At 51.7% G+C, this 18,324-nt stretch overlaps 4 protein-coding genes across 4 annotated transcripts; 3 read left to right on the top strand and 1 right to left on the bottom strand.

The window, feature by feature from the left end:
- Positions 1-589: 589 nt before the first annotated feature.
- NEUTE1DRAFT_144927 (uncharacterized protein) lies at positions 590-2,503 on the top strand (the record flags this gene model as incomplete). Its single annotated transcript, XM_009850792.1, has 1 exon — positions 590-2,503. One exon carries the CDS (start codon positions 590-592, stop codon positions 2,501-2,503), a length of 1,914 nt encoding a protein of 637 aa, XP_009849094.1.
- A 3,209-nt stretch (positions 2,504-5,712) lies between these two features.
- Positions 5,713-9,698, top strand: NEUTE1DRAFT_144926 (uncharacterized protein; the record flags this gene model as incomplete). The annotated part of the gene is made up of 3 exons (XM_009850791.1): positions 5,713-5,808; positions 5,911-6,450; positions 6,509-9,698. The coding sequence occupies 3 exons, from the start codon at positions 5,713-5,715 to the stop codon at positions 9,083-9,085; spliced, it is 3,213 nt and encodes a 1,070-aa protein (XP_009849093.1).
- Positions 9,699-9,701: 3 nt separating this feature from the next.
- On the bottom strand, positions 9,702-10,783 carry NEUTE1DRAFT_116253 (uncharacterized protein; the record flags this gene model as incomplete). The annotated part of the gene is made up of 4 exons (XM_009850790.1): positions 9,702-10,091; positions 10,219-10,285; positions 10,538-10,560; positions 10,680-10,783. 4 exons carry the CDS (start codon positions 10,699-10,701, stop codon positions 9,997-9,999), a joined length of 207 nt encoding a protein of 68 aa, XP_009849092.1.
- Positions 10,784-11,110: 327 nt separating this feature from the next.
- NEUTE1DRAFT_59486 (uncharacterized protein) lies at positions 11,111-15,353 on the top strand (the record flags this gene model as incomplete). Its single annotated transcript, XM_009850789.1, has 5 exons — positions 11,111-12,270; positions 12,333-12,592; positions 12,647-13,536; positions 13,593-13,961; positions 14,869-15,353. The coding sequence occupies 5 exons, from the start codon at positions 11,450-11,452 to the stop codon at positions 15,166-15,168; spliced, it is 2,640 nt and encodes an 879-aa protein (XP_009849091.1).
- Between the last annotated feature and the right edge of the window lie 2,971 nt (positions 15,354-18,324).

Below are 18,324 nucleotides of genomic sequence, written 5' to 3'. Positions count from 1 at the left end.
CTCAACACATCATATGTTTCTGCCCAAGCGAGGGAGGGATGTGGTTGCGTGTCGTCTTCTCGACCTCCTCTACATTGACTTGGGTGCTTCCAGAGCCGCCTGAGGGGGTAATCATTCGCCATGTGGCCGGACAATACATTTTCAGCTGGCTGGAAGCACCGGACAATTTCCCAAAAACGTTCTGAGAGTGTGATTGCAACCTGGAGAACTTCACAGCCTGCCGAATATTGGCAACCTGGCCAGGCTGAGGGACGCATGGCGGCCTGATCATACCAGACCTGGCTTGCCAGCCAATGTCTACAAGGCACCTCTAGACTACACTAGATAGGTGTTGGTGAGTAAATATCTACAAGTAACCTTTTGAATGGCAAATACGTTGAGTGTTGGCCACTGTTCACAGACACGACACCTGCAAAACACTTGCGCATCGCGAAATCTGACACTCAAACTGCAAGCGTCAAACGAGTGAGACTTCACTGGATTTTTGTTTGTAGGTTATCAGTCCCTGACTGCCTTGACTGGCCCCTTCTGTTTCCATCGCTAAAATGATGAAAATAAGGTTACCAACGCAACTGAGACTCCCAAAAAAATGGAAGAAATCAAGAGAATGGCAGAGGAGTTTGTCATTGAGGAGCTCAAAAAGGAGAAAATTCCCGTATTCCTGCCCGGCGAGACCGAGTATGAGCGCTCCGTTGCGAATGCAAATCTCCTCTACCGCTTCACGAGACCGCTCTGCGTTGTCCAGCCCAAGAATGTCGGTCATGTTCAGACTATTGTAAAGGAGGCCAAGAACATGGGTGTCCCCATCACAATCAAGTGCGGCGGCCATTCTTATGCAGGGTTTTCGACCACTGACAAAGGCATCTCGTTGGACTTGCTGAATATGAATCGCGTCAAGATTGACGTAAAGTCCAATACTGTCACGTTACAGGGCGGTGCCCTGTGGGGTCATGCCTACAAGCAACTTGTCAACAATCGCATGAATGGCTTCATCATCAATGGTGGACGGTGTCCCACTGTAGGTGTGGGTGGTTTCCTCTTGGGCGGCGGTCTCGGTCCGTTCACGAGGAGCTTCGGGATGGGCTGTGACACACTGAAGGAAATCACCATTGTCACCGCTGACGGCAAGAAGGTCACTGTCAAAGACACCGACAATCCCGACTCACCAGAGGGGAAACTGTTCTGGGCCCTCTGCGGTGCTGGGGGCGGCAATTTCGGTGTCGTGGTCGAGTTCAAGATGTATCTCCAAAAGCTGAGCAACAAGGATGGGTCTGTGGTAGCTGGGAGGTACACCTGGTTTCCCAAATCCGATAAAGAACGCTCGAACAAGACCAAAGACAAACTTATGGATAAGTTTATGGACACGATGAACGATTTCTATGCGACCAGATGGCCAGATCAAGTTACCATTGACACGTCCTGGATCTGCGATCTCAAGGAGACAAGCAGCGAACTGGCTGTTCGCTTCCTTGTTTATCACGACGGTACCAAGGAGGATTTTGAAAAGCTCATTGCCGACAAACTTGGTGCTGACAAGGCGGAGAACGGAGGGGGAAAGTTAGCAGAACAACTTGCGCGGCGAACCATGTCAGAGAAGTCAACCCGTTTCCTTCATGAAACACTTGTCTCCCAGTGGTCAGAAGAAACCATCAAGGCTTTCCCAACCGACCCAACCTTCAAGCTTTACTCCTCGTTCGTGTTCAAGAACGATCTCGAGAGGATCAAGAAGATCACGTCAATCATCCGGGAAGAGATGGCCGTATTCAAGAGTCGGTTCGCGGGTGAATCAGGTCTTTTGCAAGTCACTTGGATACACTCTGGCGGGAAAGCGAGCAGAAAGGATCGTTCAGCCTCCGCCTTCCGCTGGCGTGATGGTGTCTACCAGACATATATCATGCTAGATTGGAGAGAAAAGTGGATGGAAGGGGAAATGAGGGACTTCTTGAAAGCTTTCAAGAATAAGTTGAGGCCGTTTTCCATCATGTCGCGCGCTGCCTTCATCAATTTCCCCGACGAAGTTCTGTCGTCAGGCACCGCGGAGAGGACGTACTACGGCAATAATACCAAGAACCTGCGGCTCGTGAAGCAGCAATGGGATCCTGACAACTTCTTCAAATGGAAGCAGGGAATTAAGTTGCCGCAAACAGCTGAGAAAACACCCGCGAAGGCGAAGCGAAGATCAAAAACATCTGCCGTGTCTCCGATCCCTGCGGAAGCATTCAATGCATTTAATTCGAGTCCGGGCGCATCTTTTGCATCATTAGGGGCCGGAGATGCTTCCGATATCAATGCATTTGGGGCCCCCGAAAGGGATTACGATCGTAAGGACGGGCTCATGGATGGGGACGCAGTGTCCAGTGACGATGAATCTCCGGTGAATGAGCAGGACTTGACGGATGAGCTGGCAACAAAACAATGGGAGACCTTTACCCTCCCCCCGGCACGGAGCTTGATGAACCTTGGCTCCAGGGGTGTTCTTGGATTGACTGACTTGGGATTCTGATATCCAATGTTTAGTAAGTATTAGAATACTGGGCGAGGGACGTTGGGCAGAGTTCAGTTCTCTTCATGTCTCTAGGTAGCTGATATCATAGAGGGGAAGAAGAGGAGGTTTACATCCTTTGACGGCAGGAACGATCAACGAGGGGTAAATCAAGATCGATGATCACCAACCACCACTCATGATGGAAAGAAGGAACGGACAGGCGAACAAATGTGACTTCCTTTTCCTGGCTCTAACTGGAAGCAATGATGTGCTGTATCCATAGAGTACGCAGTTCCAACTGAACTAAATCAAACTTGACATCGAGTTGCTGGAGCTTCTTGAGGTATACGTGATTACCACGCGGCCTCATGGGTCTGTCTGTCCGTACCGAACTTCAAGGTTGCTGGGTGGGACATCGCCACCGAGTTTTCAACTGATAGGCCGAATCCTGTCTGTACGCAACCACACTGAATCGGGGAAGACGTTGTTTCTGTTTCTCAATGCATAGCATTCCAAGTCGAGGTAGGGGTAGATTAACCAGCGGCTAGCTGAAATACCACTTCGACAAAAAATGAGACTCTGTCGGTAAATTTTTACCAAACTGTATTTCGACTTCACAAATTCGTTTCGAAGTTGCTCGAGGGTTGTCACTGAGTAGCTGGCGGAAATGTATATCTTCTGCTCGCCCCTAGCGCCCCCAGTCTGCTACGCAGCGCTTGAGTCCGTCGCGATGGACATGGAGATCCGGACGGCCCTTAAGCCCGAACTTGACGGGGATCGGCTCTCGACCGCTAGGGTGGATGTGGTCAGTGATAGGTACCTCAAAGACTGTGCGTTTACTCTTATTCCGTCCGTATTAATACACCTGAAATTGACGGGTTTTCGCCGTCGTTAGAGCGATCTCTAGCTCTGATCAGAATGTCTTATGAAACAGCAACGATATCAGATATTTGTTGGGGTTATAGTCGCCCTTCGTCTAGACCGAGAACAAGTGCCAAAGCTTCGTATATGCCATGATTCAGACCCAGAAAGCTCAAACCAATTCCAGGTGCCAGGGTTACGGGTCGTGAACTAAAGCCGAAACGAGTCAACGACCCTGCTTAATTTTGCGCCGATCTCTTCGATGGGATGGGATGGGTCTCTGTTGATGTCCTGAGGAACTATTTGTGGAGGCGACCAATCTTGTAGGGGATAGAGTCCCATGCGGAGACGTTCGAGACTTGAAGAATGGAAAGAAGCATAGACTACCTCGAAAGGGAGGCAGCCGATGGAAGGTCTTGTAAAAGTTCAGTCTCGTATGCATATTGTAACCTTGCATTGGTACCTGAACAGTGAAGAGGCTTGTTGCATCGCGATCTGAGTCGGATCTTCATGTACGAAATCGTCAAAGGGCATCGAACTCTCGTATTTCTGTCTATAGACGCGAGCCAAATGGCCCTTTTTCAGCATGCGAATGGAATGTGGTGGGACATGCTGACATGCTCAAGTGGACACTGACACCCTTGACAGCGGCCAATTGGCAGCCTGCGACAAGCCGTGGTCTGGCCGGTGATTGGCCTACTTGGATCCAGATTGACCCATCTGCTTGTTACAGGCTGATGCCAAAACCCTCCCCAGCTTCCACTTCCATGCCTGGCGACGGCAGGACGGCAAGCTTGCGGTGCGGCCAGTCTTGGGTGAGGTCTTGGAGTCATGAAGTGTCCATTCCAGGCCCATTCTTGAGCAGCTTTGCTGCCCGTTTGGTGGATCATGTCATGTCAGGGGCAGCCAATAACGACATGAGCGTGACGGGATCCCTTGATCAAGAGAGGAACCTCTTCGAAGACGGACGATGGAGAAGTAGGTAAAACCTGCAAGTCTGCAAAAAAGAAAGCGTTGAATATGGGGTGAAGATGTGGGGCGTAAGTGAAAAGGTGACTGAAGAGAGTGAACGAGACATGATGGATGAGCACTGGATGGGCTCGGTTGCTTGCCCGTGGGACGGCGTCAAGACCCTGAAGAACTCCATTTGGGGACCGGTGGACGGGAAGCAGAAACAGAGTTCCAAGTTCCATTCTTAGCACACTGCGGGCAGCTGCTGCAACACACACTGCCAATCTGACAATCCGGCCCCGCGGAAGGTCACAGATCCAACGGCATGTGGATGTGGGCAGGGTGGAGGAACCACCACACGAGCCTCTCAGCGGCCCCGAAGCCTCCCCGGCGTCCCCATGACTGATGCACAAAAGACGGGCAAAAGCAGCCATTGGCCCGTCCATCCCTCCTTCCAGAACCCGTCCATCCCCAATTGTTTGGCTATCACTTGCCTGATGCTTGCCTGTACTTTGTCTGTCGCTGTCCATCATCCTCTTGACGATCTTCCGACACGCGTGCACCAGAAAAGTGGCCGAGTTGATATCATCACCTATCCCCATCGATCAATCGACATGGTTGACCAACTCCTCCATCCCATCCATCCACCACCACCACCACCACCACCTTCGTTTTTTCCCCACTGTACCAAACCCTCGATCATAGCAACAACTGAACCCTCAGGACCTTGCTACCCTCTTTGCGCACCCTACTAGAATACCCTCACTAATACCGACTCTTGTCGCCCCTCTCGCTTACTGACTGGGCTCTCCCTCCTCCTATTCAGCACTGGCGGCAGGGTCCCGGTCGGCCACGCATTTTTCTGAACCAATTTGTTAGCCCTTGGACTTGGCATTCACCATACGTCACATTCGTTCCAGATCGTGGTGCTCATTTTCCCTATTGACCCTATTCAGTCCGAGTGCCCCGGCACGAGTTACACACGACGACGATCGTTCAGTTCCAATTGTTATGCGCACAGCATACAACAAAACTATTCCCTTTGATCGTCGGCGCCAAAGAGAGTCCTGATCTCTTTGTTTGTGGTTGCGCGAGACACGCCTTTGAAACAGGGCCGGTCACGTTCCCCTTCAACCGGCATTCAACACCTTCTGCGATACGACCAAACGCCTACATACAGCAAACATCGTTTCTTTGGCGATACCGGTGTCTTTCGAATTCGCCGAACCAACGGAAAGCAGTGGGACGGAAGACCAGTTCATCCCAACTCGAGCTTTGCCGACCAGACGACTCACGGGCCTGCGCTAACACGCAAATACCGACGAACCATAACCCACCTCTCCCCTCGATCGCTGTCGCTCTGATCACAACTTCTGCTTTGACCGCCCTGGTTGGGCTCGTTACTGGGAAACAACATGGTGGATATGCTGGGCACGAAAGCCAACGTGCTCCAAAGCCGTGATACCATCAGTGAATTCCTCCAACTTTTACAGGATCCCTTTGCCGCCCAGGTAGGTGTCGTGCATCTATCCATAAAAAGACAGAAGAAGAAAAAACCTACGTCTTCACGTCATACTCGTCCCTACAGATTGCTGATGTAATTACGCTCCCAGCTCTCTTCCAACTCCATCTACGCTGCCCTTGGTTCTTCCGTGAGCATCACCGTAGCCGTCGCCTTGGGCTTCTCCCTGGTTAGGCCACTCAACACTGTCGTATATGCACCCAAACTCAAACATGCCGACGACAAGCACGCCCCGCCCCTGCTCGGGAAGGGCTTCTTCTCCTGGATGAAGCCGCTGTGGACGACCACGGAGCAGGATTTGGTGAGGCTGGTCGGCATGGACGCCACCATCTTCATGCGCTTCACCAGGATGTGTCGCAACATCTTTTTGTGCCTAGCCGTCCTGTGTTGTTGCATTCAAATTCCCATAAACTGGTATAAGAACGCTGCACCCGAGTCGCCTTGGCTGCAAAAAGTTACGCCCATGAACGTGTGGAACCAGTGGCAGTGGGCCACAGTTGTCATGTCCTGGGTAACTACCCTGATTGTGTGCTTCTTTCTCTGGTGGAACTATAGAAAGGTTTGTGAGTTGAGGATCCAATACCTCAGGAGCGAGGAGTACCAGCAGAGCCTCCACGCCCGTACGCTCATGGTATGTTACACCCGTCCCCCATCGCATTGTTTCTTTGTCCTAACCAAACGACTACCAGCTGTACGATATCCCCAAAAATTTGACTTCGGATGAAGGTATCGCTCGAATCATTGATAGCGTAGCACCGAGTTCATCCTTCTCGAGGACTGCTGTCGCACGCGACGTCAAAATTCTGCCCACCTTGATCGAGGAGCACGAAAAGACCGTCCGGAAGCTGGAACAGGTGCTAGCCAAGTACCTCAAGGACCCCAAGAACCTCCCCGTTACTAGGCCAGTATGCCGGCCCTCCAAGAAAGACCCTTCATTCTCAACCTATCCGAAGGACAAGAAACTGGATGCTATCGACTATCTCACGCAACGAATCAAGTTGCTGGAGCTCGAGATCAAGGAGGTTCGCCAACGGATAGACAAGAGAGGTTCCATGCCGTACGGCTTTGCGTCTTATTCTGATATAAGCGAAGCGCATGCGATTGCCTATCTCTGCCGAAGCAAAAAACCACAAGGCGCAAGGGTTACTCTAGCTCCCAAGCCTAACGACATCGTCTGGGAAAACATGCCACTCAGCTCAGCCTCTCGTGCCACGAGGAGACTGTGGAACAATTTATGGATCACTGTTCTCACCGTAGTATGGGTTGCTCCCAACGCCATGATCGCCATCTTCTTGGTCAACCTGAGCAATCTCGCACGCGTTTGGCCTGACTTTCAAAAGTCTCTAGAAACGAACAGAAACTTTTGGGCCATTGTACAGGGTATTGCTTCTCCAGCCCTGACTTCCTTGGTTTATATGGTTCTCCCCATCATTTTCCGGCGGCTATCTATGAAGGCCGGCGACATGACCAAGACCGGTCGAGAACGCCACGTTGTCGCCAAACTATACTCCTTCTTCGTCTTCAACAATCTCTTTGTGTTCTCTCTGTTCAGCGCTCTTTGGTCTTTCGGGGCCACGGTGATCAAGAACACTGCCACGGATGATGACGCGTGGCAAGCTATCCTTGATGCGGACTTTGGGACCACCGTCTTCGTCTCGCTTTGCGGGATTTCGCCCTTTTGGGTTGTTTGGCTCATTCAGCGTCAACTAGGTGCTGCCATCGATCTGTCGCAGCTTTGGAAGCTGATTTACGGCTCCATCATGCGAAAGTTCACGAATCCGACTCCCAGGGAGCTGATCGAGCTCACGGCACCGCCGCCTTTCGATTACGCTAGCTACTACAATTATTTCCTTTTCTACGCCACCGCCGCCCTTTGTTACGCTCCCATCATGCCGCTTGTTCTCCCGGCGGCCGGGATGTACTTCGCCATTGACGTTGCGCTCAAAAAGTATTTGCTGATGTACGTCTTTGTCACGAAGACGGAGAGCGGAGGAATGTTTTGGCGCATCTTATTCAACCGCATCCTCTTTGGACTGATGCTATCTCACCTGATCGTATTCCTTGTAGTGTGGGTAAGAGGCTTTGGGTACAAAACCCAAGCGTACGCCGTCGTCCCGCTGCCAATTCTGATCATCATCTTCAAGTTTGTCTGCTCATGGATATACGATAATAAGATCACCTACTATTCGACACGCATCATCAAGCACCGCAATGCTGAGGAAGGTTTCGGCCTAAAAGAACAAGGCCCTAGAAACGATCGTCTTGCCTCGCGCTTCGGCCACCCTGCCCTATACAAGCCGCTGATTACCCCCATGGTACACGCCAAAGCTCAGAATATACTGGCAAGCGTTTACCAAGGTCGGCTATCCGACGGCCGTGATGCAGGCCTTGGCGACTCAATGTCTGTGAGCGGGTATAGCGACACATACGCCCTGGACAGTATGGCTTCTGGAAAGATTGGGAAACTGTCGTCTGCTGTGCCCGGGTTCGAGGTCGTCCCGGAGTCCCGACTGGACTTTGAATTCTACAAGAATCGCGACGAATTTGCTGCTGACCATGGTGCTGGCGAGTTGTTCGGACGCGCATCTGATATCGTCCGGCCAGACACACCAGGAACCATGGCTACGGGATCCGACAACAATTCTCGACCAGGTACACCAGTAGGAGGAATGGGCTTCAGCCACAACCGCAGATTCTTTTCGAACCAGTCTGATATGGGCAACACTGCTTATGTTGGGGGATACATGTCTCCATCGCAACAATACTCGTCCAATAACCAGGCGCCCTATTCGCCACCCATTCTAGGTCCCGGCGAAGCGCCCGGTCGAGGCCGGAGCCCCCTGTATCACATGGGTGACAACGGCAACGACAGCTCGAGCAACCTCGTTTATAACGCGGCAGGCATGCCGACTTCAACACCAGCAAGTTTCGATGTCCCAGACGATGGCCTGCATCGGGAAAGGAGTTTCGATAGCACCAGGTCTCGCGGTGCACTGGGCGGGTTTAGTATCCCCAACCCACGCGCGCCAGGCGTGCTGGGTGCTTCTCGATATGGTTATGGCAACGTGCCACAAACGGACGACGACATGATGCAGACGCCACCTAATGCAATTCAAAGCCCTCATTTCCAGCCCAACCAGGGCCAGAACGACCCGATGCAGTATGACTATTTTAGGGGTAATAGGAGGCAGGGACCTCCGCCTGGCGCGCCAGGTAGAGGTGCGAATGGAAACGTGAGTGGGAATAGTGTATGGGGCGGGAATTAGAAGATCTGTATCCCTGGAAGAGGAAAGCCGAGAAGGACGGTCAACGAAGTTTTCGAGTCGTCTACGTTGAACAAGGGAAAGAAGAGGGAAATCCTCAAGTTTTGGATGCGGAAGACGACTGCCGAGTCGGAGCATGAACGGCTGGCATCCTCAGCTCCTGGAGACGGGGAGAACTAACAGAGACACGGGACGGGCAAGTTGCATTTATGGACACTCTGGGTCTCTTACCAAGCATTGTTTCGGCGTTTTTATACGGGTGTGTGTGAAATGATAGATTACGAGAATCAGAATCTGGAAAGGCCCTAGAAGGGTTGTTTGGGTTTTGGATGGCAAAGGCACAAATGGGCTGGTGCTTGTATCATGAAGTCCTTGTTTCACATGGAGACACGAGCAGCAGGCCCAGGGAGACGTTAAAAGGACGTCTATATATACAGTATGTCTTTCCAGCCACGTTATTTATAGCGTACCGATTGTATAGTAGTTCATGAATGGGCATTGAGTGTTCCTCTATGTAACTGAAAAGAGGATGGATCAAGGCCGGATCGAGCGGGAAAAACAAAACCATGTCGTTCCTCTCAGTGTGAACGCTCAACACCGCCAACATCTTATTGATCAACTGCGTGGACATGTCCAAAACTGTACGTGATATTCATGTATATTCCCATTTGGTGGTATCCCATCTTTTGAAGCTCCTCGCTACATGCTTTAATTCATCAATCAACGGAAGACTGCGTTCTGGAATGCACGCATAAAATATCCAGTAAACCTTTTGCTCTGTGAAAACGCCGTTGTGCGACACTGCTGCACTTTCCTTTATGCTCCTCCATGTCCGTCCATCCATGCATCTTATCCGCCCGTTCCGATTGTGTAGCCGGTTCGGTTCGTAGTATAATACGAAAGATGGATTTTATTTACTTCTTGCCGGACTTCTTGATGCCCTGGGCACCGGTGTTGAGGGGACCCTTACCGCCGGCCTTGGCGGCGAGATCCTTGCGGGCCTTCTCCTCTGTTGTCGGGGGGTGAAATGTTAGTTTCGTGTGTTTCTTTGTTTATTTGTTCATCGGTTTTGGGGCTTTTATGGTCGTGTAGACGGTGTAATGCAAGTCCGTGATGTAGGGGAGGGAGATGCGTACCGGCTCTCTTTTTCTCGAGGAAAGCCTTGTCATCCTCGTCGAGGTCCTTCTTGTCCTTCTTGGGAGCCTGTTCGCGAACCAGAGTCAGTCTTGGATTCTGCGTTATCGAGTTTTGTGGTGTTTCCGCCAAGCTAGGCCGCGACTACTAGGGAGGGTTGAACGCCATGGGGACGGCTTTCGCGACTGCTGTGGTGAATGTCCGCAAAGGGCCGCCAGCCAGTGATTAATCCCTCCCGTAGTCGTGGCTCAGCGATACCAAGTGTCGTCGTCGCTCTCGTCCGTAACACGTCATATTAAATCGATGCATAGAGAAACGCACCTTGAGGGGCTTGGCCTTGCCACCTAAAGAGGATATATGGTCAGCATGAGGCTATCACCAGATTTTCGTTGATCCCCCATTGTGAGCGCCGTCGCACAGCACAGCGAGCGACAACGAATAAGCGACTAGGGAGAAAGCATACCAGCTCTGTCAGCGCCACCCATTTTGCCGGTTTATGGTTGGTATAAAGAGTAGAAACGGTGTTGTTGGTGGGACGTCAAGTTCTGCGACAACAAAAAAAAGAGAAGAATTGGCGATTTGGGGAAATGGCTTCAGGCGAGAAAGACAAAGTGCCCCACCGATCAGCAGGTGAAAGCGGCCGCCGATAAGAAAGGCTAGAACAGCAAAGGCACCCTTGCGACTGGGCGGTGGCACGGCTGAACTTCGGCCACGTTTGGCGCTAACAGTGAAGCACTGCAGGGGATAGGATCTGCTGTTAGTGCAGCATGCGGTAAGGCTCTGTGTAACCCCTGAAGCGCGACTGACTTCCGGTGCAGCATCGTTCCGTCATTACCTCTATCGTCCATTGCCAGGCTGCAGCCCTGATGCCGGGGTCCAAAATCTCCATCCAGCACCGTCTTGGCCTTTAGTCAGGCCACTCCAACCAACTCTCGTACAACACATTGCTAAATCCATCTTCAACGCTACCACTGTCGGCGGTAGAACTGACGAAGTTGAAAAGCTAAACTGGTTGGGCTCTGCTCTCCGTCTCACGAAATCATTGCTTATCGATCACGAAGCTGACGCTCTCTCCCATCTGCCCATTCCCCCAAAACAGCCAGCAGCGGAACCACTTCCTTGTTCAGTTCTCTTGGTTTTTCAACCTTGGCAAAGCTGGCACAACCAGACGGGCTATTTTCGCGTTAGTTCTCTAAGTCGGACGTTCACATTCAAGCGGTCGGTTTGCACACAATGGCATTTCCCGATGTTAGCTCGGATGAAGGGGAAATCGCAGAGGCAACTCCCCTGCCTCACTCTAAGTTGAACGGTGATATTGACCGGACCGGCAGACCAAGAGCTAGACTCGAGCGCACTCCCGAACCCTCCAAGCTCCCTGACCATCGTCAGTCACCCAGAGTCGGACACGCCCGCCAAGGCTCCTTCAGTCGTCACAGCAGGTCGCCACGCTCGCCTCCCCCTCCGCGTTCGCCCAGGGGCTTCAAGCGTTCGCGCGATGATGATCGTCATGACCGAGACCGAGACCGGGACCGTCGCGATCCCCGACACTTCCGCGTTCACTACGACGATGATAGAGGAAGTAGCCGGTACCGCGACCTAGATCGTCCGCCCTCGCGCGACTCGCTGAATTATAATGACGACTGGTCATCTTCGGCCCGTAACCGGTACGGCTCATCCAGGGACGCCCCTCCGCCCACTCGTCCGTCCGCCGACCGTGTAGATGACCGTGGCCGTGACCGCGAGCTACTGGATTACGACCGCGAGCGCGACCACGATTCATATTCCGCCAAGAGGCCTCGCAATAACAGAAGCAGATCTCCAAGGGGCGGTCGCCGCGACAACAATAACAGAGGACGGCGTGACAACAGGGGTCGTGTCGTTACGTTTCAGCCAGAAGGAACCTACAAAGATGGCAAGGATGACAGGCGTGGGCAAGAAATGTCTAAAGGAAATACTCACACGGCGGCTGCTTATTCTACCAAGGAAAATGCTAAATCTGGTCAGGGTGTTCCGGTTGAACGAGGTGTCAAGGAACTAGCTATCGCACAGGACGGGTAGGTTATTCGGTCATTATATGCGCTACGAGTCGAGAATATCTTGCTAATATTCCTTACAGTCCACCTCAACAGGAGGCATCCAAAGAACCCGAACCCGACATGGACTGGGACCCGTCTGAGGCGTTGGACGAGGAAGCTCGTGTCCAGGCCGAGATCGAGCGGCGGAGACGCGCCAGGCAGGCAGCTCTTCAGCGCGGTCTGGGTGCGGCAAGCCCCAGTGTCCAGTCATTACAAGGTGATAAGCCATCGCCCACCCCCTCGTCGAGCCGTTTCAATACCCCCGCTCCCCAGAAGACAGAGCCCAGCAGTCCCAAGTCGAGTAAGTCTATAGTCCTTCTTTTACCTGTTCACTCCAGCCGCTAACTATCCTCAGGGAATGTTACCATGTCGCCTACCCAGTCACCCGCCCAGGTGCCGGACACCATGTCTCCTTCTGCGTTCAACTTCTTCCTGGCAGAGCAAGATCTTGCGAGAGCCAATGGAAACGATAAAGTGGAAGTTGATGGTCCCTCTGCCGCTGATTATGATCCTACCGCTGATATGAAGGAAGACGAGCGCCGTGACGAGCTGCGTCACGGACATGTTGGCTTGCATGGAGAAGCTAAACATCCTGCTCTGGCAGATGTTGCCAAAGAAGAGCAAAATGATGAGGAAAAGCAGCCTGAGAAAGGAGGAGACGACGACGACGATGAGTTTGACATGTTCGCAGACGATTTCGACGAAGAGAAGCTTGTGGCTCCTGCAGCTTCGAAGAAAGCTGGAAACGATGGCCAGGCTAATGTCGGCGGCGGTAAGCTCGAAGGTGACGATAAAGACGGTTACTACAAGATTAGGCCCGGCGAGCTGTTGGACGGACGATACCAGTTGTCGACGGCTCTTGGTCGTGGAATGTTCTCGGGAGTCGCCCGCGCTTTGGACCTCACGACGCAGCAGACAGTTGCCATTAAGATCATGCGTAACAACGACGCTTTGCGGAAGGGCGGTTTCACTGAAATTGCCATCCTACAGAAGCTGAATGAAGCTGATCCTGAGGACAAGAAGCATATCGTCAAGTTTGAGCGATCCTTTGAGTATAAGGGTCATCTGTGCATGGTTTTCGAAAATTTGAGCATGAACCTCCGCGAGGTGCTGAAGAAGTTCGGAAACAACGTTGGCATCAACTTGCGTGCCACACGCGTTTACGCTTACCAGATCTTCCTCGCTCTTGCCCATATGCGCAAGTGCAGCATTATCCATGCTGACCTGAAGCCTGACAATATCTTGGTAGGTCTCCTCAAACACACTGTGATGGAGACACGATGCTAATTTTTCCGATGTAGGTAAATGAGGCACGCAATCTTTTGAAGATTTGTGACCTGGGTACGGCGATCGACCGGTCTGACGCGGCCACGGCCTCGACGGAGGTGACACCGTATCTCGTCAGTCGATTCTACCGCGCGCCAGAAGTCATCCTAGGCATACCATATGACTACTCCGTAGACATGTGGTCCATTGGTTGCACCTTATATGAGCTGTACACGGGCAAGATTCTATTTACGGGCGACAGCAACAACCAGATGTTGAAGACCATCATGGAGATTCGTGGCAGACTGAACGCCAAATTGTACCGCCGTGGTGAATTATGGGGCATGCACTGGGACGACATGGGCAACTTCCTCAGTGTCGAGCGGGACAAAGTCCTTGGAAAGGTACGTTGTTTTCTATTCTTTTTGTCTGTTTTCATTTTCCCGAGCGCTTCCGTTCTGCATGTGCGAGGCAATCACATTGCAATCAATCCATGAGATATTCCCCGATCGTCACCCTCCGAGTTTACCATGTTTTCTTCTGTTTATGGAGGAGGGGTGTACGGAAGATGATGTCTGACTGGAGATGCCCCTGGCGTCAGGTTGGCCTTTCTAGCCGATTCCCTTCAACCCCCCCTCCCCCCCTTTTTTTTTTCTCTTTCCTTCATTTTTACAAAGGAAAAAATTTATTCATTTATTTATGGAGAGGAGAGGGAGGCGCTTTGGACGGGGAGGCCGGTTGAGTGGGACGGCGCTTGTGTGCGGCCCGGCATGATGTCTCCCATTCCCATCTGCGGTGTCGTCTGAGTATCACCTCATCCTCTCCCGCCCTTGTTGGTCCGGTCTTCTGGCATGATGAGGATCTGATGTGACATGGTTATGAGGCCAGGCGGCTTGCATCCTAGATCCGATGTGGACATCCCGCGTGGTTGGTCTGCCTAGCAATCTTCCGACGTGCATGAGAGAAGGGACAGACAGAGAAGATTTGATGACATCCCCAGTGGGCGTCGTGCTGTGCCTCGCCTGCACATTGACCGCTTGGCAATGTCACCGCAACCGCATACCCCCGGGGCATCGTGGCGTTTCTTCCCCTATCCCAACTGGAGAGCATGCAGTCCTTCCCGTTGTCGTTTTCTGTGACGGCGGCACGCGGGAGACGCCTGTTACTCTTTGCTTCTTCAACACGCTCTCTCCATCCCTTCACTCCGCAACCACATTTCCCCTTTCGCTTCCTTCCTTCTTCCAACAATATTTGCCAAATATACCTACCCGAATTGGGAATCAAACTAACCTACTGCTCCTTTTTGTACAGACCACTGTCAAAACCCTGGCCACTGTTAAGCCGACCCGCGATTTGCGGGCCCGTCTCGTGGCCGCCTCCAGCGGCATGAGTGATGCGGAAACCAAGGAGCTCAACCACTTTATTGATCTCCTCGAACGCTGCCTGGCGCTCAATCCGGACAAGAGAATCACGCCATTGGAGGCCCTCAAGCATCCCTTCTTCGGGCAGGCGGTGGCGGCAACGGCGGCAGGTCCGTCGGCCTCAAGTCACTTCTCACATGGCCACGCTCATGCGCATGCGCAGCGCACGGCAGGTCATGCTAGAGCTTAGGTAGTAGGCGGATTGTGAGGCATACGGGCAGCTGGCAACGAGTAGTGTGTCGGTATACTATATCATTTACATATTAATTTTGTATATGGCGAGGCTCATGCTGTGAGGCACGGCTTAGCATTGATACTTTAGTGTGCGCCAAGTACGATAGGGGAATTTCATAGAGATGTTACAATGAGGTGAATCAAAAAAAGCCATCAGCGGCAGGTGAACAGCGTTAATTGACGGCTTAACTGCATTCATAACCACTTTTTCTATGCGACCTGTTCCGCACATCAACCCAAACTGAATCTTTCATACAGTCCAACAGCGTTGTCGTTGTCTGTTGGTTCTGCCTTTGCCCACTAGGTATAAGGCACCTATTTGCTGTGCCATGCCATACTGTGCTATGCTTTGGCATCTCGTTGCGTATTCCGTCCATACATTCTTTTGAATTTCTTTCCAAATTCCCCTTGCTGCTTCCCACCATGCAGCAGCGGCAGCAGCAGCATCTCGCTCGCCTTGCCGGGAAGCCGCATAGAGCGTATCCCGATGGACGTCTCGTCACATCACACATCCACTCGGTTTCGTTTCTTCCAACTTGTGTTGTTAGTGCCTATTTGGATCTGCGGGAAACCGAGAGCAAGCGGGTGCGAAAAAATGACAGGTCAACAGAATTATCACATAGTCGGGCCAAATATTTCCAACATTGCGTGGTTTCGTAACTCACACGAGATTAGGACCAACACCAACAAGCCGACTGATGAGAACTTAAGCAAGCACAGCAGGGATAGTTGAACAGAAGTGGAGGAAGACGGAGTGAAGGGTGGTAGTGGTGGATCATGTGCCTCGTTGATAGGCAGTGTGGTTGGCGTTGGTTGACTAACTACGTATTGACTGGTTCAGGTATCTACACTTTAGTAACTTTGATTTCTGCATTGACGGTTGCGTAGCTGGCTGGCTAGACTAGTATCACAACGACGGTGATCTTTGACATGCTTGACAGAAGCCAACCCCGATTCTCTGAGAGGGACGGGAGTTGATTTGGAATTAGGGAGCCTTGAAAGTCCTCAAGGCTTTTATACATGATGGTGTACGGACTTCTGTTTATCGCCATCTTGATGCCCTTGAGGCTCATCTGGGGTTGGTTGTTGGTGATATTGATCTCTCTGTTGTCAAAGCAGCGTGGGAAGGATGGGCGAGGTTGATTTCACAGTGGAAGTACGGAAAATAGCATCTGCGATCGCCGAATTTGGACGGCAAAATGCATGATCACTGTTACAGCGACTGAACTGGACTGGATTTTTGTTAGTCGCTCTTTAGCTGGGACCGGATGGCCATCGCGGTGTGGCGATGGTGAAGTAATCTCCAAACTTGCGAGGACCTGATACAGATTCCACAAGTAGGTACTCATGGAAGGTACGAAGTGCGCAATGAGATATTATTCATCCGTAAATAATATTTTCATGGAAGGCCCGCCTCACACCAAAAAATCCAACTGGGGAAAACTGCTTCGAGAGGTCGCGCGTTCACCTCCTCACCCCTTCACCGTGTCGTCCTTCCTTCCCTCCCTTTTCATGTTCTACGTTTCTACATCTGTTGGAACATGGTCATAAAATTGCCAATATCTCGCCAAACGGATGACCTGAATCTGATACAGCTTTTTCCCCGCCCCTCTAGTAGAGCCTCTGAAGTGGAGGTTTCATCACATCCCTCGGGTTTGACTTCAAACTTGCACACACCAAACAAACGTGATCAATCACAACTTCGAATGTGTACAGTTGATATGCTTCCCGTTGTCTCGCGCCTCATTCACTCCCTCACTCACTTAGCCAGCCTGGAAAGCATGGTGAGTTGCGCGCGCGCCGGCTGAGGCTACCGGACCAGCGGCCAGCCGCCCTTGCTACGTATTTCATGTATCTCCTGTGGTGTAAGCAAAATGTAGTGACCCGCCCTAGACATCTTAGAAGACGGGCGCGCCACTCGCTCGCTTCACTTCCAGTTGCTATACTGACCCCTACTGAAATCAGGACCCGTGTTTAGGTATTGGTCACTTACCCGCTCCAGTGTTCACTCACTCACTCATTCACTCACCCACTCATTAGGTGGTTAACTTCTAATGTGCAACATCACTCCTTCCATCTACTGACCAGCCAACCAACATAACCAACCAACCGCACTGAGACCGTACTGTACGACTAACACATCTCAATCTATTCTCCGTAGCACTTGTACGCTCTTCGTAGATCTTCAAGTGGTGCCCTACTCTCTTCTGTTGAGCGCTTCCTGTTTCGGATATCGGTGTGTGTCTGTCGGTTCGGCTCGCTAGGTATGTATGAAATCCTTGGTGAATGAGGAAGTAGTGCTGAAGCAATGGCCCAGGTCCGATTCATATATTCAAGGATGTATGTCTTGACGTATGTCTATCTGTCGTCAAACAGAAACGAGCGCCAGACCTTCTTTCGGTGTCTCCTGTGGGATATCTGTGGTTTGGCTTTGACCCGAGTTTTGGTTCGGGAGCAATGGTGTGTTTGACGCTGTGTTGGTCTCGGTGATCCAGGTTGGTTAGCTACCTAGGTAGATGTGTGTTCGGGGTTTGCTACACGGAATATATACCCGTCCTCTCCATCCTCTTTACTTTGCGAGATGTCGTGCTTGGTTGGTAACATTCACCATGGAAAGCGGCGAGTGGCTAGGCAAGTTCATGAGCACGGAGTTACGGTCTAGTGCGAGCCCCCGCCATATCAAGTGTTACTTACGGTAGATCCTCGTCGTCATCCCAGCATATCCAAGTCTTGGAGATCGAGTGGTGTACAAAGCTGGCTCATCACCATATTATTGAGCGGAATGTTTCTTAGTGGGAAGAGGAGTCTGTGGTTGGTCACAGCAATAGACCCAATCTGAGCGCACTCGATTCTCTAGTAGCGCGTCTTCTTCATCCAGTCCTGAGTTTGATGTGTGTTTCCTGTGCACAGCAGCACACTACGGGATTGTATATTCGCCTTGCCATTGCTGGTATTGTGGTGCTTGTACGATCACGCTGTCCGGGTGAAACAAGCTATAAAGCCGGGTTTTGGTGTTTCTGTCAACGCAGCCAATGAATGAGTAACCTCGATGTCTATCCATTTGTAAATCGGACGGACCGTACTAGAATGTTGATGATGAGCTGTGCGTTTC

The sequence above is a fragment of the Neurospora tetrasperma genome (assembly GCF_000213175.1).
Source record: "Neurospora tetrasperma FGSC 2508 unplaced genomic scaffold NEUTE1scaffold_2, whole genome shotgun sequence".
In the NCBI taxonomy this organism is placed as follows: Eukaryota; Fungi; Ascomycota; class Sordariomycetes; order Sordariales; family Sordariaceae; genus Neurospora; species Neurospora tetrasperma.
The sequence above is the reverse complement of the archived record's forward strand: the minus strand, read 5'-3'. Positions and strand labels throughout refer to the sequence as shown.